Below are 23,332 nucleotides of genomic sequence, written 5' to 3'. Positions count from 1 at the left end.
GAAACTCTGCCACAAAACAGTACCTGAAGAGCCATAGATTACCACAAAGTTCCCCGATTCCAACAAAGTCGCGGACACGTTACGCCTGCATGTAGCGTGATAGGGTCGTTTCCTCCATCGTTCACGATATGATCAACAACAGGTGTCACTTATCGTAAGAATGGGGCTCGAATTGTTTCCAAATCCACACTGGAACGGAACCGCGAACCGTACCATACGGCTATACAACTCTTGCGGTAAAAATTTGTGTGAGACGGTCTCGGTCGTATTGTGTGAGACGGATCTCTTATTTGAGTCATCCATGGAAAAATATTACTTTTTATTCTAAGAGTATTACTTTTTATTGTGAATATCGGTAGGATTGACCCGTCTCATAGATAAAGATTCGTAAGACCATCTCACAAGAAACCTATTCGTCTTACTACATGTCTTTAGGTCTCGTATAAATCAATTTTAAATTTTTACTTCATCGTATTTGTTACTTTTCTTTCAACGGACTTATGTAGTTCCTCTCCAAAAAATAAAAAATAAGTATGTAATGTCATCTTAACAATCGCTCAAATTATCAAAAGTTCTTTTGAAAAAAATGTAATACTGAAATTTAACAATCTAAATAATAAAAATCACAAAAAATAAAGTATAGGAATAAAATGATAACTTTACAATATTTTTATTATTGCTAAATACTACACATAAATTAGTTTTTTTCTATTTAAATTTTTGTTATTAGGTAAGTTTTATATAAAAAAAATTAAAGATGAGTATATTAAAATTAAGAATTTGAAATGGTAGTAATACGAGGTGTGGGATATATTTGTTGGCAGGATTCACATATTATAATAATATAATCAGAATAATTTTTATTACAAATGAATAAATATATGTAATGATGGACTTACCAAGATGATACAATTCTTTTGACAGGTTAGCCCTAAGCACGTGGGTTTTCGAAGTTAAAATTCAATAAAGATTTTTCTTAAAAAAATCGATTTAAAATATTTCATATTCGAAATTTTCACAAAATAATTTTCAGGGAGAATTTCTAAAAAAAACACATTAAAGATAATCCAGAATAAAAAATTTCGAGCAATTTTTAGTTTGTCTTGAAACTCGTTTCGTGATTGTTTATATATATAAAAAAACTCAAATGGGCAAAATTTTATGACATTTATTACTAAAATGCCCTTAACTTATGCACTAGACAAATTTCTTGTCACATCAACCTGTTCCTACGAACACACAGAGCAATTAAAAGTATTTTCGTTTCTATTATCAAATGTACTAATAAAGCATATTTGTAAGAGATAAATGCCTTTAACCATTGATATGTTCATTAAAAAAATAATCGATATTTTCAATTAACATAAAATTTGTTACACCAAATATAAATTCATTTAAACCAGAAATTACTAATTTTCGGGGAAAAAAACATTAAATAAAAATGATGATTGATTAGCAATGACTTAAAAGAGAGCAACAAAGAGGTAGAAAAGAATCCTGATTGGCTTCATTACCAAGTTAGTAACACCAACCAGTGACCAGTTTTTCAGTTACATCAAACTAACAAAACTTAAAACTGAAATGTTCTTTCTATAGAGTCGAACTGTAATCCACAGCTAGAGATTTCCACTAAATCAAATATGGACTGAAGCTTCCTTCAATGTCGATGGCCATCATGGTGTGATTCAATATCATAACCTATACATATTATCCCCTGATTCAACTTCGTAGTGTTGGACGTTTTGTGGTGTCTCGTTTTCATGATGATAAGCGCGATGAGGGAAAAAAGAACTGAGATCATTTTGTGAGGCACTGGCAATGTGGGAGTCGTTCTTATCGATTCTAACTCCAACCAACTCTTCTTCAAAAGAGTGGAAAATGGGATGCAAGTATGCATCAGACAAGTAAGTTTTTAAGCTGGAGTCTGATTCAGAAGCAGGATCTTGCCTATCCTTGGTAATGGCTTCCTGTAGAGGCAAAGAGAGTTTGCCTTAAAACGTCCAATTAGATGTACAGAATGATAGATTCAGCAGGACATATGATCTTACCTCAAGAGGATACTTTCTGAAGGCCGGTTCAAAACGATTCTTGCAGTACTTGTGGAATGCGAGAGTCAATATAGGTAGCACTACAAGCAGAGGAGTAGAGTTTGCAGCCTTTTTTGTGCTCAATAAGCCCATAAGTAGCAGCTGTGAGATTATTAAGCTTGCTATGATTCGACCGTGAACATGTGGCCAAAATGCAGCGGCGCTCTCATATTTTTGATTATACACGTTAATAACCTGGATGTGACAAAATGCATGAATATGTGTGTGTACTCAAAAGGAGAAAAAAAAAGGTTTCACTGCATGAGATGGAATAACCTGATGACGATACACAAAGTACGCAAAGGCGAAGAATACAAGTATAAAAGGAAGAAGTATTGGGGTGACAACCATGTACACAATGCCGAGAAGGTAGTAAAGCTGAAGGCTTGGTAAAGCTTCGGGAAAATCAACGCTCCCAGGGTCCATCGCCTTCTCCAAATCCCTTTCGGTTTTTACGATGAACATGTTCTTTAGCTGGAAAATGACTAGAGGTTTCAGACGAAGGATTTCACTGGCGATCCCAGCCCAACCATCCACCATGATGTATGTGATAAAGAAAGTAGCCTTCATTGGTATGGATACACCGATATTTCTTGGGATTCTTCGGTTAAAATAATCGAAACAAGTTAAATTTGAGAACTATCTGGTAATAAATTAAGCATGAAAAATTTATTTGTATCACAAAATTTATTTTAGTCGGTGCAAAATTTGATCTTGAATATTTCCAAAAAATAATAGAACCAAGAAGAGATGGAGACATTACTGCGTAGCTGATTGGTGGAGGAAAGCATCAAGTTGCTGGAATGCAGTTCCTGTCACTAGACTGCCTAAAAACACATTGACCAACATGAAGTAGTAGTATTTTGCAGCCGTTCTTCGTTCTAATACTGAGACTGCCACATGCCCCTCGATTTTCGACATGATCATCAAAATTACTGGTAGAAAATACAAAAAGACTTTGAGAGCAAAACCTGGAACAAAACCCTGTAGAATTGATTTGACAAATGACCTGCAACGCAGATGGAACTGCTTGTTAAATTTAAGAAATAAACAGAGGGGCTAGTTTTTTAAAAGGCCCTACTCGGTGTGTGTGTGTGTGTTTTTTTTTTAAATAGTCCTCTCCTATGTATTGATATGTAGAATGATGTAAACAATACCACACAAGGAAAGACGGATTTTTTCATTTTGATAGCCGCTTACCATTCAACAACTGGCCTGAGAAATGGCGCGACTCTTTCGAGCCCTTCCAGATTCGCCAATGATTGAACAAAAGCAATAGGAATCATGTAAAAGAAAACCAACGCGAACACTGCTATTGAAATCATAAGTTTCCGAATACTAAGTGAAAAAAACGTTATGGCCAAATTCTTCCAGTATACATCACGTGGTTCAGGGGCCCAATTTGTCAACCACAGTGTCGGATTTTTGCTCTGTTGTGTCTGGGCACAAACGGCAGCCCCCCATCTGGAATTGAACGATACAAACGCAGCTGGTGTGACAGATTTAGACTCCTTGAGAATTTTTTGGCGTTCCAGTGTCATCTAAAAGAAAGGACCAAAATGATTAAAAAAAAAGATCAACATATACATATAGAATCATGTCTCAAAGAGAAAGAACAAGCATAACTTACCTTTTTATCGAATTGTTTTATTTGCTCTTTGTAGAAGTCAATCGAGTCGACTCTTTCACCCCACAGTCCGAGGCAGCCTCTCTGAAAGGCAAAAAGGGTTATCAATGAAAACAAGACTACTTAACGGTATAAATAATTGAAGGAATTTACAACAAAGTAGCACCTTCCTAGTTGGTCTCTTTCCTGGATGTCTCTCGAATTTAAGTTGATTGTAGTCCAGCCAATTTTGGAGACGGTTTCTTTTTGTAACTAGTTTAGCAAACTTATTAGCATCATATACACCCTGCAAGAAACAGGTACAAGCCAACAAATAAAGGTTGAACAATAGAAGACTTTTCACTAGTCAATATAAAGGGTGAACAGGCATTTCTGAATGAAGTCGTAGAAATTCTATTTTCGGGTCAGAACCTGAATTTTATGAAAACAAAGTTTTTCAAAATAAGAATTTTTCGCTACAATCTATCACCTGGTGGCAAAGATAGTGATCTCGATGGGTTTTCTGAAAGAAGCTCTCCACATTATCTGATATTGAGCGTCCAGAAACGCTCGGCACATTCCTAACAAGAACCTAAGGATAGATCAAATGGAACAACATACAATGAGAAAAACCAAAACATTGCAGCTTTGAAGTGAAACGAGGAAAGAATTTAGTCGCATTGACGCAAACTAATAACGCTAAGAGCAGGATTCTTTGATTGGAAAAGGCATTAATAGTCGAACTCACTGTGAATTGTTCAGCGTGCCTGCCTTGTGAAGCCAAAAAATTCAGTCGCATTGACGCAACTTTACCATATTCCTTATAAAGCATGAAACAAATCCAAAACGTGAACAAGTACTCCAGTGATATGTGGATAAAGAACCTGAAATTCAATCACGATATGTATTTTCTCAGCAAAGCATGCATAAGTAGCAGGACCTAAACAAGATGAGTATCAAGAATGCTAAGATGATTTGTGTTCCTATATTTTGTATTTGATGATAAATCACCTTATCTGTGTGATTCTGCACAGCTGGAAATATGGATGTTCAGTTTTCCTTAAAAAATTCCATGTTCACCAATTTGAAAATTCAATTTAAACATACTGCATACTGAACCAAGTTATATTAACATTTTATATATTTAGAATAAACTTAAATATTTTGGTACACAAAATAAATGTAAATGATGACAATGTGTCCAAGGTGAGATCGTATGTAAGTCATGTATATCAGGGAAGAGAGACGTGAAACTTGCTTGAAGGAATTGGGACGAATATTTGATATCGAAAGCTTGTCGATGTTGCTGACAACCAAGTCACGCCGCAGGAAAAATAAAGTACCACCGGATGCATTCACTGGAAGCAGAACTAGGAGTGCCACAATGGCCACAGGTCCAAATATTTTTAAGCTGTCAAATGTGAAGAAAACAATAACAAGGGTAAGTGACCTGAAAATAATCTCTGCATTTTTAAAAATATAGTTAAAAAAAGAGATGACATTATTATCTAAGAAAACTTTGCACTAATCATCACGTTCAACTAAATTCTGCTAATTGTATGAACTCTAGGGGAGAAGAGGACCATGTTATGTCGACAGAGCACGATGCTCGCAAAATCTTAAGACATAAATACAAGAAAGCGTCCAGGAAAGTTCAGACTTTTGAGGCAAAATCGAAGCCTAGAGTTCCAGTAATGTGATACACATAGAATTACTATAATAGCAAACTTGAACCCCAAACAAATTCAAGGAATTTACAGAACAAAAAGAATAGCTTCTTTCATTTTAAGTGCACCCAAGGCCATCAAATTAATAACAAATAAAAAAATTAATTCAAGGAGTGGGCCTGAGTAATTGAGTGAGATGGAATGAGAGTACGAGACACGAGGGTAATCCTAAATATTTGAGGAACGAATCTTGATTTTTATAGAAAAATTACATAAATTTTTTTTCCGATTCAAATGACCATATGCCCCAGCCAGGTCTTCGGTCAAATAAAACATAAAATAAATGTTTTTTTTCCCTGAAATGGATTCGCAAATAATGTCTGGGACATGATACATAATAGACGGACTAAGCATCAGAAACGGCCGCCCAGGCAAAAAAGAGAGAGTGAGCGGCCATATTCGGTTGTCTTCGAACATATTGAAGTTAAAAAAAGGCAGTTAGATAAGATTTAACAACTTCTTGAAATAAAACATAATGTTGGAGACAGATGATGTAAAATCCTGCAATAATGCGAAATACCACCATTTTAATGGAAACAAGCAGCACATACAGAAACACTGAATTAAGGATGAGAACAAATATTGCTTTGTAGTGCCATATATATAATACTGGTTTCGAAAAGAAAATTAATCATGACAATAACATAATCTGATCCAGCGTTCACATAACTACAGACCACAACACAAACAAAACGAAAACAAAAACAAAATGGAAGAGAATATGAGAACAGAAGGGGGAAACGTTGAAACTTTGGCAAGCATGCAAGATTACAAAAACTTGAAAAAAAACAGATTAGTGAACTAATAATTCCAAAATTTATAGTTTCTTCCAACAGAAATATGCACCACTACACATCATCCATGAAGAAAAACTGGTAATAAATAATTTAAAAAGTTATGATCTTGAGAGTACCCAAGATTATAGATCCTCAAGAAAACAGCAGAATCAAGCCCAGCATGGTTAATAATATCAGATTCACTCATCTTCAGAGCCTGAGGCATCCAGTTCAGAAAAGTGAAATAAGTCCAGATATTGAGATTCACAAATTTCCCCCCCACGCCGCCCGTCCTCCCTGGAGTCGTCCTCTTCCCAGAAATGTACCATTTGGGAAAGTAAACTCTATCGTTGATTGGCTGAATCCTGAGCAGTGCAAAAGCCAGCAAGAATCCAATAGCACCTATTATGTTAAAAAGAGCCGACACCCCAATATCCTCAAGAGTCGCCATCTTTGTTCCTTATGCCTGAATTCACAGAAAGCCGCATAAAATGCGAAACAGGAAGAGATAACCAAGAAGAATAAAAAGGTAGCTTTTGAAAGCGAGTTTTCAAAAAGCTTAAAGCAAAGGATAAATTTTTTTTTTGGGTGGGTATGCTATTTCTTGCTTTTACGCTCAGAAAATAGTTTGTTAGTATTTTATTCAAAAAGCTCTTTGTGTCTGCAAATATGCGATGTGTGTGAAGTTGGAACCGTCAAGCATAATTTTTGGTTTCTTCGAGGATTGGTGACTGAAAAAGAGGAATTTGAGGTCAAAAAGAATAGTGTAAGTGGTGGGATATTGGTTCTTGTTTAGTGCTCGTGATTGAGGATAGTTTTCTAATGTGTTTTTGGATTAATATGTACTGTCGTGGGGTAGAAAAATGCAAATTTTGGGTGTTTTCTCGTTTTTCGATCTCCTTGGTGTTTGTGCTCCGCCGAGGAGAGCCGATGGGCGGTTTTTATTATGGCAAATCGCTCTAAGATCGCCGTGAATTAAGTGAACTCGTGCATACACATAATTCAAGATTATGTTGATAAAATTATAATTAATTAACGATATCATTGACTGCGTTGATTCTTTATATAAAAAAGGAATAGATTTTCGAGGTTAGAATATGGAAACAAGGCCAGATAAAATTTCCATTATTTTCCTATAATATTTGTCAAATGTATATGGAAAATTCCTTTGTTTTCAAACTGCAATATATTTATTTGTATTGAAATTGATGCATGCTACAATGTCAAAATATTGTGTCATTTTCAAACGAGTAGGTATCTTGTGAGACGATCTCACGAAGCTTTATCTGTGAGACGGGTCAATCCCTACCGATATTTACAATAAAAAATAATACTCTTAGCATAAAAGTAATACTTTTTCATGGATGACTCAAATAAGAGATCCGTCTCACAAAATACGACCAATAAGATTGTCTCACACAAATTTTGGTCTTTTCAAGCTCCCTAATTCGATTAGAAGGAAATAAAAGTTTAAGGGTGGACACAAGCTAGCTAGTTCACTCCAAACAAGTCATTGTATTATGTAACATTTCATGGCTCAAGGTGGATGTCTTTCCAAAGGGTAAATTTAAAATTTCATCGCAATCGCTAGTAGTTTACAGCAATCTAATAATTAATTAGGTCACTATCACCCCTATATTATCAAGATTTCAAACCTTCGAAAATCGACATTGTGTCCACGCGACTTGTTTTTATCACATGGGAGGATCTTCCCACATGTGGAAAATAATTTTTCCGTCCTTTAATTCAGAATGCATTTCAACAAATTTCAAAATTTTTAAATCTGTTTTCAAGTAGTTTTTACTGGAAACTTCAAAACTAATTGTGTATATGATTGAATACTTGACTTTTTTCTTTCAAAAAGTCAGTAATCGGTGTAAATCAAATTTTTTAAGATATTTTTCGGATCACTTCATTGAAGAGACAACTGTTACTTCACAACGATTAATATACAGTGAAGTTGCTTTGATTGCATGAAATTCTCAAATAAACACATCAATTGTTAAAAAGAAAAAAATAAAGAGAGGTGGGCATGTATGCACATGATAAGTATCTATTGAAATATTTATTCAAATTGATATAGATTTTATACATTGAAAATTTAAAACCAGTTATCATTATTGTACAAAAAATCAATCATTATATGCATTCAAAGATGTCCGAGTTGGTAGCATAGATAAACGATTGATCAATCGTACCAAGTTCGATTCTATCAACTAACATCTTCTCAGACGATATTATCGCAAAGAGCTTATCCACTACGATTAACTGATTAATGTGATTTGCAAGCAATTGTGTTAACCCAAAGGTTTATCTAGTACGCATCGAAAGATAACGGATGGGTCATACGTCATCGCTAAAAAACACAATCATTATATTTTATAATCAAGCTAAAAAATCATTTGGATTCAAATCGAATCATTAACACTTAAAAGTTAAATCTTATTTACAATTTATGATAGTTTACGAGTCATCAATTATATTTACGATTCACGTAATTTTTATATTAATTTAACTTGTGACAAGAGCACCTTGTCACATATATTTTGAGTATAAATAATTTTGGATGCATGAAATAATAATTATACTTTATTATAATCTAATTCATTATACGACAACTATTAACTAGAAAAAAGTTACTATTTTACATCATCGTTTTAGTTCGATTTCTTTATCTTTAAGGGCATCCACATCCGTCCACATTAATCTATGTTATTAACTTTCCATCGCCTCAAAAATTATGGGGTCCACGAGCCACAAATTCATTATATTAACACTTTCCCATTATTAACACACACTCACATTTATTTAATATCAACTTTCATTATTTATGGGTCTCACTGTCCACTTACTCATTTTTCTAATTTTAATTAATTCATTATCTTTCTAATTTTGTTAAAATTTTATAACAAATATTATTAAAAATAAATAGTATTATTATTTTAAAAATAATTTAATTTTAATATTCATTAAAATATTATTGAAAAATGAAAAAAATGTCGAACTCTTTTATTTAAACGGCTAGTTTGACATTATATTCTACATACATATAGCCGTTTGAAAAGAGTCGTTGAGGAGAATTTCTTCAGAACATGCCTTAATTAGCAACGGTTTGTGAGAAAGCGTCGCACATAGCGACGGTTTGTGAAAAACTGTCGCAAGTAGCGACGGGTTTTGAGAAACCGTCGCAAGTAGCGACGTTTTTCAATTTGCGACGGTTTACGAAAAACCGTCGCTATTTGCGAAATAATGCCGTTCATTCTGATGAATTTCTTGGCTGACATGGCAGCCAAGATTAATAATTCATGCACCCACATTGGTGCATGAATATTAATGGGTGTTTATTAATGGGTGTTAATAATCACCCATTAATGCACAGTGTGGGTGCCCTAAGAGAACAAAAAAAATTATGACTGGAGAACAGAAAATTTAGCCAAAGCATAACATTTATATATATTGTTTTATTTATGATTGTCGGTCTAAAAAATCTCATTTAAAAATTAACATTTTTGTATAGTTTTATTTTGAATGAAATTATAATTAATTTGCGTATATGTTTTTTATATCCGAAAAAATATAATTAATGTAACGATCCCCTGATAATTAATTATTCTATTTTAGGTTATGATTCCCTCTGTAGGCCGAATTGCCAAACAGGGCTCCGAGGCTGGACACCCAGAACCCTTGAGGCATCAGACAATCGCGCCGCCACTCCGTCTAGGGTTTTGGATTCCAAGTTCCAATCTTTATTTCATTAGTAATGGGTGGCCACAAACTTGATGCTGAAGCCTCCGACACAACTGAAAATGGTGAGATCAAGCTCCAGAGGAAGCAAAAGAACAAGCAAAAGAGAATGCCTGAAGAAACTGAAGCTGAACTTGGTACTGAATCCGTGAATGTTGCGAAGAAGAAGAAAATCAAAGAAAGACAAGAAGAGGTGGCAGAGGCACTGAACGGGTCAGCTGAGATTTCTGTAACAAAAGAGAAAAAACAGATAAAAGAGGAGACCTTCAATGATGGATCAACTGAAATTCCGAAGAAGAAAAAGAAAAAAGATAAAGGAGGAGAGAACGAGAGTGCGAATAATGGCATAATTGAAACACCAAGAAAACCGGAGAAGTGTAGTGGAGTAGGCTCGGAGAATGTCACCGAGGAGATTAGACAAGGCAATGGAGTAGTGGTATCTGGGAAGAATATGAATGATTCCAAATACGCAACATTAAATTCTTTTGCCGAATCAGGACTTCCAAGTGAGGTCCTGGAATGCTGTAAGAATTTTAATAAACCGTCACCAATTCAGTCCCATTCCTGGCCTTTTCTTCTTGATGGTCGCGATTTTATTGGAATAGCGGCCACCGGGTCTGGTAAAGTTTTATTGTTAATCTGTATTTGTTTGAGGCATCAGAGTTTACATTGTGCTTTTGTTGTGACAGTTTGTCGTTGGTTTGATAAGGTAAAACACTGGCATTTGGAGTTCCTGCTATAATGAATGTATTAAGCAAACGAAAAAGTAAGATTGCTGTGAAAAGGAATCCACTTTGCCTTGTTCTTTCTCCTACAAGGGAGCTAGCTCAACAAGTAAGTTCTCCCCTATATATAACGGTATTGTAAAAATTTTGTTCTATGTACCAGTGAATACGCAATTCTTTGGGTTAATAAGCAATGATATGTATTTAGCTGCACTCATTAATAGGTCTTGCTACTACTGTATTAATCTGAGAGAACGGATATTGGCAATGCCAGTTAGAACTTCCGATTTTAATTTAGTCTTTTCCGTGCTGACCTTATATCGTGGTTATAAGTGCATGTGGAAATGATACGTGTTCTAACTCTTGGATTATGTACCTGAAATCAGGTTTAGAGTTTAATTTAGTTCTGAACGAACTTGAACTTCTGTGATTTTTGGGAGAACCAAACTTTAAATAGACAGAGCTGTTCATGGATTTTGTAGTCCCAGTACAAAATGCAATTTGTGGATGCTGGATGGATTTTGTTTATGCAGGGGAATGGATGGATTTACTATGCACACAACACCTCCCACATGATGATTGCTAATGGCTTGTTGCCATTGCGTGTTATTCCCACACACATTATGAATGTGAGCTACTCAGAAAATTGTTGGGAGTGATGTAAAAAAAAATTCTGGTTCCTATTTGTGTTAGATTTCAGATGTTCTTTGTGATGCTGGGAGGCCTTGTGGAGTGCAGTCGGTTTGTATATATGGAGGAACTTCGAAAGGACCCCAAATATCTGCTCTAAAATATGGTGTGGTAAGTTTCCTGCAATCTTGAACTCCTTTTGTGTCAACTTAGAAAGTATATATTTTTCTGATTATTCAAACCCGCTCTCTGTAGTTTTGATGTTCATTTGTAACAACGTTGGAATAATAAATTTTCATTGAGAATGGATGTGAAATGCACTTGATGTATGTACGAAGAACATCCTCATTAAATTCATATATTGCGAATAGCGAGTGACAATGCCCTACAACTCTCTGAGGATAGACAAGCTTATAAGCAAATATTAAGTAGCGTATATTAAGTCATAGAAATCAAGCATGTATTTGTATTTTTGGTGTAAAGATTGCTAAACATAATAAGAACTCTTTGCATGGATGGAAATTTAAGCTCCGAACCTTAAAACTCATAATGTATAAAATTTGATCTTTCATCCCTAAAACATATTTTTTGGGTCTGTTATCTTTGGTTTGTCTCAATGCATGGCAATTAAATTTGACATAGAATTGTCTTGCTCATTTACTATCGCTACACAAGGTCGTATCACCTCATTTCCTATTTGATGTGAAAAAGTAATGATTGGGAATTTGTTTTTCGGAAGACCTTTTAAAGTTCTAAAACTAGCTATTGAAGAATATTCTCAAATTCGAAGGTAAAAATGAATAATGCGGTGAATCTGGTATGCAGTTGTGTTTGAAATCTGGTGGCAGATATATAGTGTCTGCAGTAATCTGTTGTAATATTGATATGTGGGATACAGAGTTCTCCTGCATCTGGCATGTCTAAATGGGATTTATTTTCATAATTGTCAAGTGAGATCATAGTCCTCGTTTATCGTGTCACATGTATCGCTCTAAGCAGCTTATGCCTGTATATATATAATTAACACACATCATTAACTCTGTCTCTTGTATATGGATCTACATCAGGACATTGTGATTGGGACACCTGGTCGGCTAAAGGACTTGATTGAAATGGAAGTGTGCCATCTAAAGGAGGTTTCTTACGTGGTATGTGAAAAAATTATTCTCCATTTTCTTGCTTATATTGAGGAAGGCAAGTTGGATTCTCAGTTGGCTGGGGCTTTGTTTTTCCCCTCATGCTACTTGTTGATTTTATTGACTTCAATATTCTTCTTTATAGTGTTCATTTAGGGAGCATGAGGTTATATGAGAGATAATGATTAAGAGCCACATTAATTTGGTGTAAGATTTCTAGATTCCAATTCAAAAAGGTATTCAAATCACTTTATATGTTGGAATTACTTGTCCAGTCACATATAACTAGAATGCCTTTGATAACACGTGGACTATTTATTTACATTGATGTCCCGTGAACAAACAAACTCAGCCACCTATGAGTTTAGCATGGCATGGCATGATTTTTATTTAGTCATGAAAAAGCCAGAAGACCAGAAGACCAAAGTCATCGAATATGCCTCAGTGTTTCTTAGGGCTTCCATTTAAACATTTGGAAAGAGCTCTTTTTTACTTCTGTATCTAAACATAAAATTGCTTCATTCTTTTTCATAAAGAAAAAGAACTTTAGAAAAGCTCTGCATGGTAAAACACTTTCTTAAACCAAGTGCTTCTACATCCAAAGTTTCATATATAACGATTTACTTTTTTTGTTTTTATTTTTTGTTTGTTCTTGCTATGGCCATTTTTAGTTGGAATATGAGACCTACATGTATTTAAATTCTTGTGTAACTTTTGAACATGATCCAAGAGTGTTTTTCTATGATTTATGATTTAGGTACTGGATGAAGCTGATCGAATGCTTGACATGGGATTTGAACCTGAGGTTCGCTCAATATTAAGTCAAACGTGTTCTGGTAGGATGTCGAACTTAATCACTTGTGATAATGTTTTCATTTTGGCTCCGAATAAGTAAATTTCTCGACCATATGCATATACCTTTGTACGGTTTGATTTTTCTTGGACTGTCTTTTTCTCTTTTCCTGGTTTTACTTGTGATTTCATGTGGTTTTCTTTGCAGTTCGCCAAATGGCAATGTTCAGTGCAACGTGGCCACCACCTGTGCATCAATTAGCTCAAGAATTCATGGATCCCTCCCCCGTTAAGGTATATATTTTTTGTGGGAGTTACATTGCCATCTACCTTATTTCTTTCCTTTAAGTTTTGAAACGATCGTGTTTCAGGTGGTCGTCGGTTCAGAAGATTTAGCTGCCAACCATGATGTTCTGCAAATAGTGGAGGTATGGTTGAGAAATGATACTATAGAAGGACTAACATGAACCAGGAGTGCCTCCATTTTTTTGAATGCTTATTTGCAGTTAATTTTTATTTTCCTTGATGTTATAGGTGCTGGAGGATCGAGCACGTGATGAACGCTTGCAGAATTTGCTAGAAAAATACCACAAGTCTAGAAAGTGAGTTTACTGAAATATGTATATTTATATGTGCATGCATTTGTGCGTGTATTTATATACATGTACATGACATTAATTTGTTTGCTTAATTAGTTGTGTGAAGAAAGATCTTCTTAGAGTGTCGTGCATGCTAATGTATCTGCTTGATTTCAAAGTTGTGGAATATGCTTGCAAAGTTAAGCACTCCTCTATGTATATTTATAGTTTTTTTTGCTACATTCATTATGTGGACAAAATCCCCTTCTGAGTGTTGTGCTAACTATTGTGTCTGCGTGCTCCCAAATTTGTGGAACTGGACTTGCAAAGTTAAGGACTCCTCTACTTGTTGAAATGATGTGTTAAACTTTCAATAACATTTAAGTATATTATCAGTTGGCTCTATATTTCAATTGTATTTCTTTTGACCTTTTTCTTTTAAAATTATGAATGATATAACTTTTTTTTGGTTTATATACTAGAGAAAGCGAGCATGCATTATTTCTTATTAACAGCTGTTATCCAAATTCTTCTCGTTTGGGGTTTTAACCTGTTGCAGGAATAGAGTTTTGGTTTTTGTTTTATACAAGAAGGAAGCATCAAGGGTTGAGAATATGCTTCACAAAAGGTGATTTTGATTTACACATTCATTTTTCCTGCTAAATGAAGCACAACTTTTGTGACTATGTTTCTTGATCTGCAGATTCTGGAATGAAGATTAATTATCTCTAATTTCACTTTTTATTAATCTGCATTATTTACAATTTCTGTTTATTTTTATTTTTCAGGGGTTGGAAAGTTGTTTCTATAAGTGGCGATAAAGCACAACATGCAAGGACACAGGCATTGTCGTTGTTTAAGGAGGGATCATGTCCTCTAATGGTAGGTAATAATTATTCAGTTTGACTAAATAAAATGACCAATAATGATGCTAAACCTTTGTGCGTCCTCTATGCACATATTCACACTAAGATGAGCTTTCAAACAATGACCATTAATTTTCAGAACCTGGTTTGATTTTCAATTTCTTCAGATAGCAACTGATGTTGCTGCTCGAGGTTTGGATATTCCCGATGTCGAAGTTGTAATAAACTACAGTTTTCCTCTCACAACAGAGGATTATGTGCACAGAATTGGTAGGACTGGACGAGCTGGTAAGAAGGGAGTGGCTCACACTTTCTTCACAAAGGAGAACAAGGTATGTTCTAATCTCGGTAGTGAAAATATACCAATCTTCTTGTTTGGAACATGATTTTTCTATATTTTAGTGTATGACACGAATATTATTAAACTCTTGTCAGGGACTTGCTGGGGAGTTGGTAAACGTTCTCAGGGAAGCTCAGCAGGTTGTACCTGATGCCTTGCTAAAATTTGGGACGCATGTGAAGAAAAAGGTGAGCATATCTTTTCTTAGTAGGGGCCTAAATAGGCATTTCAGATCGTTTTTTTCCAACTTCTTTATGTGATTGGGAAGCATCTTTTGTCGCACATAATGCTAGTTATGTTACACCTTCGTGTATTGTACATTGACTAGATTGAGCCCCCAATGAAGATTGAACACAAGCTTGTGTTAGTGATGTCAGCCCATGATTTGGCTTAAGTGACTTAGTTTGGTACACGAGCTGAGTTCTCTAGTCAGTCGTTTTCAAGATAGTCTATAAAATTGAAATAACGGTTTTAGTATACATGTAAGATTTATTACAAACGCAATTATAAGTTTTTTAGTTGGTTGATGCTCTTTAGAAAATTTCAATTTGAGCTTGAGATTCATTGTTCTCTTGCATCCTCGAAATTGTGCTTGTGCACCCGTAACTCTATTCCAACTGCATCAACATGACTTATCCGCGTCTGCAGGATATGTGCAATCATCCTAGAATTATAGCACTATCTGATTGTTAACTTGATGCAGGAATCCAAGTTATATGGTGCCCATTTCAAGGAAATTGATTCTAATGCTCCCAAAGCTACAAAGATAAAGTTTGATGATTCCGATGATGAAGATTGATTTTACCCAATCTATACTTTTATTTCTCTTAAAGAAAGCTCAATTTTGTTTTTGCTGCCAGCTTTTGTCGATGAAAAATCAATACAATTTTTTTGTTTATAGATTTTTTTTCCTGATAAAGATCACGATTCTACATTTAATGCTGCGATTCTCAATGTGGTTTTTCAAATTTGACGTGGTTCCTCCCGAATTGTAATGGACATCCCTACATGTGGATGATAGTTGTAAGTTGTGAACGTGTAACACAAAAATGGACACCATTTTTTACCCAAAACAGTTTAAAATTTGAAATTTTTAGGTTTCGTAAATGTTACCAATAGGATTTTCTTTTCCCGTCTCGACAAAGTCCGCATCAGAATTATTACTTCTTTTCTACTATGAAATTCATCCGTTTCAATGATTTGATTTAATGTCAAAAAGTTCTAATGCTCAAGTTAATTTTTTATGGACGTCAAATATATTTTATTATCGAGCTTCATGTATTTTTAATTGGATCATATTTCATTCAACCATATATTCTGTATTTTACATTTAGTGTTTTTAGGTGGTTCAAATTGCTTTTCGATATTGATATATGCGTATATTAGGTTACATGTTTTTTTCCACACACACAGGTACATTGACCGTGAAACATAATAAATTGTCTGTTACCGACATATTTGGTCCGTTGGTACTGCCCATAATAAATAACACAAAAAACTCATAAAAAATAAAATAAATACAACTTCAATTTTTTTAAACATAATTTCTAATATTTTTTTTTTTGTATATAAAAAGAGTACTCATAAAAAGCCCATCGAACTAGCAGGCACAACGTGGATAAGAACATTAAGGCCTGAAGTAAATCTATACATTTTAATTTATAAAATATAATTACTTGATTTATACTAACTATATTCAAACCCTATTTTTATTTCCTTTTTAAATAGAAATGAAATATTTATAATGTTTGGTGTTAGAAAACCTATTCTATAGGTTTTAAAAGACGAATTCAAAATATGAATAGATGATAGAGAAAACTTTGACAAGAATGATGTATCTCGCTAATATATAATTGAGTAGCTCTCTTGTGATACGGTCTCACGAATCTTTATCTGTGAGACGAGTCACCCTACCGATATTCACAGTAATAAGTAATACTCTTAGCACACATAAATTTTTGTCTTTACTGTGACTAATTTATTTATTGTCAAACATACATTGTTGCTCATGGAATTTTTAATTCATGAGTTGTATAATTGTGGTGAGTGATTTATGTCATAACAGCCAGAGACTAAAACAAGTATTGGATTCAAAACGAATATTACAAAAATATATATAAAATATGAACTTGTGGAACATCTTTAAATTTATTGTATGACTATGTCGTTCTGCACATTGTTCATTCAAAGTCTTTAAATCACCATTGACAATTAGTTGGGGTTGAAATCAAATATTAGTTAGTCGTGGGACAAACTCACATGCTACGGGCTCACCTACTTCGAAAACAATTGCCGTGGACGGGAGAGCAGGAAATCCCAAACTCTCAGAAGCTGGATCGTGCCCAGGGAAAGCGAGAGAGAAGAGAAACCGACTACTTGTATGGTTTCTGATCCGTCCCCAAAACCCTAATTTACTTTCTTCCGAGCAAAAATTCCAGATTTTCTGAATATTCTGCATTTCTGTCGTAATTCGGATTTAAAAAATTGTTGCTTTACCTCCGTGAGCTTTGATTATTTAAGTTGTTTTTGTGTTGTTATGGCCGTTAAGCTAGTTTTTTTAATTGTGAATGGAAGGGCTCTTTAGGACTTACTTCTATTGGTTTGATCGATTGAGTTGTCAATTGGACAGGATGCTGGGTACTTTTGTCGGGAAGTTTGGTCGATAAGTTGCTGATTTATTTGTGTTCTGCTCGGGCTTAGTGATTTCAGGGGTAAATGTAATCTCTTTTCGCTGCTCATGAATTTGCTCTGGTCTTTTGAATTGGATCGCTTGATGTTCTCGTGTTTTCAATTTTAGTCAAGATATGTCATTTCTCTGTAATGGCGACAATATTGTTGTTTTTTTGTTATTGTTTATTAGTATCATTCGGAATTTGTTGCTATATAAAGTAATAAAACTATAATTATGCTGTTTTTGGCGTTGTCTGTTCGTTGGACTACATTCTGTGCATGTGTTTATTGAACGTCAATTAACTCTCTCTTGGTTTATATGTATTTAGCTATTGCATATGGTTGTTTAATAATTAATTCATAATCTTTTTGTATGTGATACGATTTTGCAGTTGCGTATGGTATTAATTTGGACCCTAACCTTTTATACTCGAGCAATTGGTTTATTGTGGAAATTCATTTATGTGCTATATCCGCATACCCACGTGGAATTATGTAAATTTACTTTTAGCAACAGTATTGTCTCATCCTTGATTCATTCATTTACATTAGTTATTAACTTAGGGCATGTTATGTTTATGGGAAGAGGGTGTAGTAAACCCCGTTTACTCCCTAGCTAAAATAAATCCCATTTCCTTCGTCCTCTTGTCCATATGTCCCAGATTGGTCTCCTTACAGACCACTGCTGGCAACCCTCCCTGCATGTGTAACCTATCTAATGGTTCAATGGTTACAAAACTAACTCACTGAATGAACCATCAGCAATTTACATTAATAATCGTAGAATTTATTTTATACAGTTTGTAGAATCACAATATTGAGTCCTAGTTATGTGATCCCTTTGATGTCTGGAACTGATTGGTTTCATCATTGGTCTGGGTCAACTCTAGTGAGTGATGAAGAAAGGAAGTATAATGAGGCATTGGTGGTGATGGTGCTGAGTTATCAGGTTTTGGAGGATTGTTTAGAAAGGATTTTCCCCTCTTTTTGCCTATAATAATCTGCAAATCATCCCATCCAGTTCTGACTACTGGAACTTTCACCATTGAAATTTCATTTGTTCCCAAATTCGTAGTGGTTATTTTTATACTCTATCTTACTTCAGGTTTTTGTTTAGCACTGTATAGTTTACAGGGCGATGGGTTTTGGTGGCATCTTGCTCCAAGTCAATTAAAGCACGAGCTTAGAAATCTCCACTAGTGAGCACTTTCTAGAACTAGTGAGTAGTGACTTCTTGTCTGGGAGAACACTGGGGGAGTATATGAGACATGCATTCGAGAGAACTTGTAACAATTTTTAGTGTCTCTGTGTTTGCTTAGTGGTTCTTGTTAACATTTTGTGCTTTATTTATCAAAAGAACTTGTAGTTATAGCAAGATGACAATACCTGTTTCTTATTGGAATGGAGTAGTTTGCTTGTTTTAATGTGCTTTATCAGCAACATGCTTTCCCTTGTAGTTTTGCATCTCGAGTTTGTTTTGAGATTTTCTCCTATTCTTTCTCTTTCATTTATGTTTTTTAACCTGCAGTTCTTTTGATGTATCAGAGGATGGAGATATTGTTACTAAAATCGCTTCTCAATAGCATCAAGAGTCTTTCTGAAACGGCATTCTGTGAAAGCATAAATGATGAACTAACTCAGAGATATCATCCAAGGATTGAAGAGATGCTGAAGTTGTTAAAGCCAATATTTCATTCCATTACTGAGACTGAAATTGTTTCTGATGAAATATTGCAAAAAGCAATCTCAGGTCTTCAGCAGTCTGTGGACGAATTGAGAGAAATTTTTGCAAGCTGGCAACCGTTGATGAGTAAAATTTACCTTGTAAGTGATAAGAGCTTTTCTTTAACTTTAGTGTGTACCTTGTTTATGCAGCTAAGGGTGAAAAAATGCACCGATAAAAGAAAGATGGAGGGTGGATGGGGATTTTTTTTTGGGTGCTGCTTTTCATTATTATTGAACCTGTCTTAAAACCTCTATCGTTCTTGTATAATTAATTTATAGTGGTTGATCTTTGCTTGATCTCCAGGTTTTACAAGTTGAATCACTTATTTCGAAAGCTCAAATTCATTGTTTGGAAATTCTTGAGTGGCTAAAGTCTTCTGATCAGAACTTGTCGTCTGAGCTTAGTGCTGCATGTCTCGAGGTAATGGCTGGTGTTTTTTTCCCCTTGTTTTCTACATCTAGAAAAGTATGCACTTAAGAGCCCAGGATTGAAGGATGGGGCAAATTTAATGTGCAGTTGTTACTACTGATTTCATCTCTTTGTACAGAAATTTAAGCGTGTTGAATTTGAACAAACTTCACCAATAATAGAAAAGGCTATGAAGGATCACATGGAGAGCTCTGGTGCAAGTTTCGAAAGCCTGGAGAAGATTACCAATTTATTGAGTTTAAGGTCAAACCAGGAACTCCTAATCGAGGGTGTGGCTCTTGAGAAATTGAAAGAAAATGCCGAACAATCTGAAAAAAATGGTGAAGCTGAGTATATAGAGCAAATGATTGCATTGGTGACCCACATGCACGACCTCCTTGTTAAGATGAAACAGTCCCAAACCCGTAACCCTGTTCCAATACCTGCTGATTTTTGTTGTCCTCTCTCACTTGAACTCATGACTGATCCGGTTATTGTTGCATCTGGACAAACATATGAGCGTGCCTATATTCGTAATTGGATAGATCTCGGGATTACTGTGTGCCCAAAAACAAGGCACACCCTGGCGCACACAAATCTTATTCCTAATTACACTGTTAAGGCGCTCATTGCAAATTGGTGTGAATCAAACAATGTGAAACTGCCTGATCCGATAAAATATATGAGTTTGAACCAGCCTTCTTCAGTACTTTCAAATGCCGAGTCTGGTAGGGCGAGGAAGGTTTATAGTTCTAGCACACCTGATCGCTCTTCAGGTTCTCTTGCAAAGAGCTCAATCTCATCTACTGCAATCCAAAGAGAGGGAATGTCTCCATCTCATCCCCGTTCATTGTCAGAGGATTTACTGGCAGATGCTGCTTCAAGTGAAAACGGGTTGGACTCTGGAAGAGTGTCCCCTAGAAGTTTTGAAGACCGGTTGGACCACTCAGGCGAGAGAAGTAGCTCAGGTGGTCTTCTCTTGACATCCCAATCTAGAAATGGTACCTCTGGTACTGATGAACGATCGCCACAGGGCCATATCCGAAATGATTCAGCATCCAGCACTGTTTCCAATTCTGTTGTGTCCCAAGGAACAGAAGTTGACTGCAATGATGTGGTATCACGTGCTTATTGTAGTGATGCTTCTGGAGAGCTTGCAGCAGAGCCCCAACCTGCTTCTAACATAAGTGTCCCGCAAAGAGAGCCAGATTACCTGCATAGGATAGAGACAAGAACTCGTGGCCAACCAATTTGGCGCAGGCCATCCGAGAGGTTTGTTCCCAGAGTAGTTTCTTCTCCTGCTGTTGAAATGAGGGCTGAACTGTTGGAGGTCGAAACACAAGTTAAGCAGCTGGTTGAGGACCTTAAGAGTAGTTCCCTTGATTCACAGATAAAAGCAACAGAGAAAATCCGGTTACTTGCTAAGCATAACATGGACAATCGACTTGTAATTGCAAATTGTGGGGTTATCAGCCTGCTCGTCAATTTGCTACGTTCAGAAGATTCAACCATACAAGAAAATGCTGTTACTGCTCTTCTTAACTTATCAATTAACGATAACAACAAGACCGCCATTGCAAATGCTGATGCCATCGAACCACTGATTCATGTCCTTAAGACTGGAACTCCAGAAGCGAAGGAGAACTCTGCTGCAACCCTCTTCAGCCTATCGGTGATTGAAGAAAACAAAATCAAGATTGGAAGATCAGGAGCAATCGTACCTTTGGTGGATTTGCTGGGACATGGAACTCCAAGAGGCAAGAAAGATGCAGCCACCGCATTATTTAACCTGTCGATCAATCATGAGAACAAGGCCCGTATTGTACAGGCTGGTGCAGTGAGGTACCTAGTAGACTTGATGGACCCTGCATTTGGAATGGTCGACAAGGCAGTGGCCGTGTTATCTAATCTTGCAACAATTCACGAGGGAAGAGCCTCAATTGGTCAGGAAAGAGGAATACCTGTCTTAGTTGAAGTTGTCGAGTTAGGCTCTGGACGAGGTAAAGAGAATGCAGCTGCTGCTCTCCTGCAGTTGTGCACTAATAGCAGTAGATTTTGCAACATGGTTCTCCAGGAAGGTGCCGTTCCTCCATTGGTGGCATTGTCGCAATCTGGGACACCGAGAGCTAGAGAAAAGGTGAGGCTATATTAAAACTAGAACTTACCCGAAAAGTGTTCAAATATTTGAAAAAGTGATTTAAAAAAGGTGTTTGATTGGTTGCTGCAGTGTGTTTGAACGCTTAAAAAGTTGAAATCATATTTTTAGAGAAGTCAAAAACTAGTCTCTCTTGTTTCTCCTACATTTTCTATTGAAAAACAAATTAGATTCATTCTAACTGCCGTATCCATAAGCTTTTTGAAGCCAAGTGCTTTTATATCCCAACTCTCCATATACTTACCTTTTTCATGATATATCCATCCATATTACATTGAATATTCGTCTTTTTTTTCCTCTTCCAGGCTCAACAACTTCTTGGCTACTTTAGAACCCAACGGCATGGTAATCCCCGGGGATGATTTTGATCGGAACTTTGAGGGCTGTAGTGTATGGTAAGATTTAAGTTGAACTGTGTGTAAATTCTGAATTTGCAAATAATTATTGGGGATGTAAAGTGATGGCTTCTTTTCATTTATTCTTTTTTTTATTTCTACATTTTTTTCAGCATATTTAAATATTGAAATGAAACTTTTACTTATGAAAGGTTTGCTAGAAAAGATTTTACTTATTATTTTGATACATATAATTTGTTTGCTATGCCATTCATTTTGCATTATTGGAATTCCACATTCATCTTTGACCTTGTTTCGCAAGGGCATATTTTAGAGACGAGCGGAAGTTTGGTGTTTGGAGAATTACACACCAATCTCCAATCATGAATTTTTTTTAATTAAGACAAAAATTGGCCCTTTATGCCCTAACGTCGCATGTTTCTTTGTCCAAGTTAGACAACGATATTTGTTTTTGAAATTTGAAAGACATGGATATGGTCATGATTTACACTTAGAAGTCATATCCCTCCGTGCTATGTTATATTATTAACACCCAATCACCATTATGGTTACTAAGATATATACTAACAAAAGAGGAGAGCATGCGTTTATATAAAATAAATAAGATGTATTTAAGTATCCTACACATTTTTTTCGTGAATCGCTTGAACAAAAATTCACAGTTTTATTTGATATTATTTGTCGTACGAGGGATATGGTGAGAATAAATTCTATAATATATACAACAATCTAATAATTTTCATATAATTAATACACCAAAAAAAGAATTTACTCCGTTTAATTGTGTTTTCATCCTTTGAAGCTTTTGACTATACTAAATAAATTAATTTATAAATTAGTTTCAAACACCAATCGAATTGAAAAGGTCTACTTTTATTGATACAGCCATTTAATATTCTTCTTAAGAATACAGCCAATGCATGTATTAGTGTCTGATACACTACGTCTACGTGTGAGTGTCTATATATACATATATATACCACTTAAGAAAATCAAAATGAATTTTTTTA

The 23,332-nt window shown here is 35.3% G+C and overlaps 3 protein-coding genes across 8 annotated transcripts; 2 read left to right on the top strand and 1 right to left on the bottom strand.

Moving 5' to 3' along the window:
- Positions 1-1,485: 1,485 nt before the first annotated feature.
- On the bottom strand, positions 1,486-7,096 carry LOC142552259 (hyperosmolality-gated Ca2+ permeable channel 1.8-like). The gene is made up of 11 exons (XM_075661973.1): positions 6,334-7,096; positions 4,952-5,104; positions 4,442-4,577; positions 4,184-4,285; positions 3,881-4,000; positions 3,718-3,798; positions 3,288-3,628; positions 2,851-3,096; positions 2,364-2,688; positions 2,049-2,282; positions 1,486-1,967 (listed from the first exon to the last, which is right to left on the bottom strand). The coding sequence occupies exons 1-11, from the start codon at positions 6,645-6,647 to the stop codon at positions 1,692-1,694; spliced, it is 2,328 nt and encodes a 775-aa protein (XP_075518088.1). The 5' UTR covers positions 6,648-7,096; the 3' UTR covers positions 1,486-1,691.
- A 2,741-nt stretch (positions 7,097-9,837) lies between these two features.
- On the top strand, positions 9,838-15,961 carry LOC142552258 (DEAD-box ATP-dependent RNA helicase 5-like). The gene is made up of 13 exons (XM_075661972.1): positions 9,838-10,560; positions 10,650-10,774; positions 11,359-11,466; positions 12,363-12,443; positions 13,189-13,267; positions 13,432-13,517; positions 13,595-13,651; positions 13,758-13,825; positions 14,361-14,429; positions 14,590-14,683; positions 14,835-14,999; positions 15,103-15,195; positions 15,711-15,961. The coding sequence occupies exons 1-13, from the start codon at positions 9,957-9,959 to the stop codon at positions 15,804-15,806; spliced, it is 1,725 nt and encodes a 574-aa protein (XP_075518087.1). The 5' UTR covers positions 9,838-9,956; the 3' UTR covers positions 15,807-15,961.
- Positions 15,962-17,250: 1,289 nt separating this feature from the next.
- LOC142552257 (U-box domain-containing protein 4-like) lies at positions 17,251-22,548 on the top strand. Of its 6 annotated transcripts, none has more exons than XM_075661970.1 (6): positions 17,251-17,385; positions 17,637-17,718; positions 19,225-19,501; positions 19,707-19,823; positions 19,951-21,948; positions 22,272-22,548. In XM_075661970.1, exons 3-6 carry the CDS (start codon positions 19,226-19,228, stop codon positions 22,326-22,328), a joined length of 2,448 nt encoding a protein of 815 aa, XP_075518085.1. In that variant the 5' UTR covers positions 17,251-17,385; positions 17,637-17,718; position 19,225; the 3' UTR covers positions 22,329-22,548. The 6 variants fall into 6 exon arrangements, with proteins under 6 accessions (XP_075518085.1, XP_075518080.1, XP_075518083.1 ...); XM_075661965.1 differs by having other exon boundaries at positions 19,206-19,501; XM_075661968.1 differs by having other exon boundaries at positions 17,637-17,724.
- The last annotated feature ends 784 nt before the right edge of the window (positions 22,549-23,332 follow it).

Source organism: Primulina tabacum, chromosome 7 (assembly GCF_025594145.1).
Source record: "Primulina tabacum isolate GXHZ01 chromosome 7, ASM2559414v2, whole genome shotgun sequence".
NCBI lineage: Eukaryota > Viridiplantae > Streptophyta > Magnoliopsida > Lamiales > Gesneriaceae > Primulina > Primulina tabacum.
The sequence above is the reverse complement of the archived record's forward strand: the minus strand, read 5'-3'. Positions and strand labels throughout refer to the sequence as shown.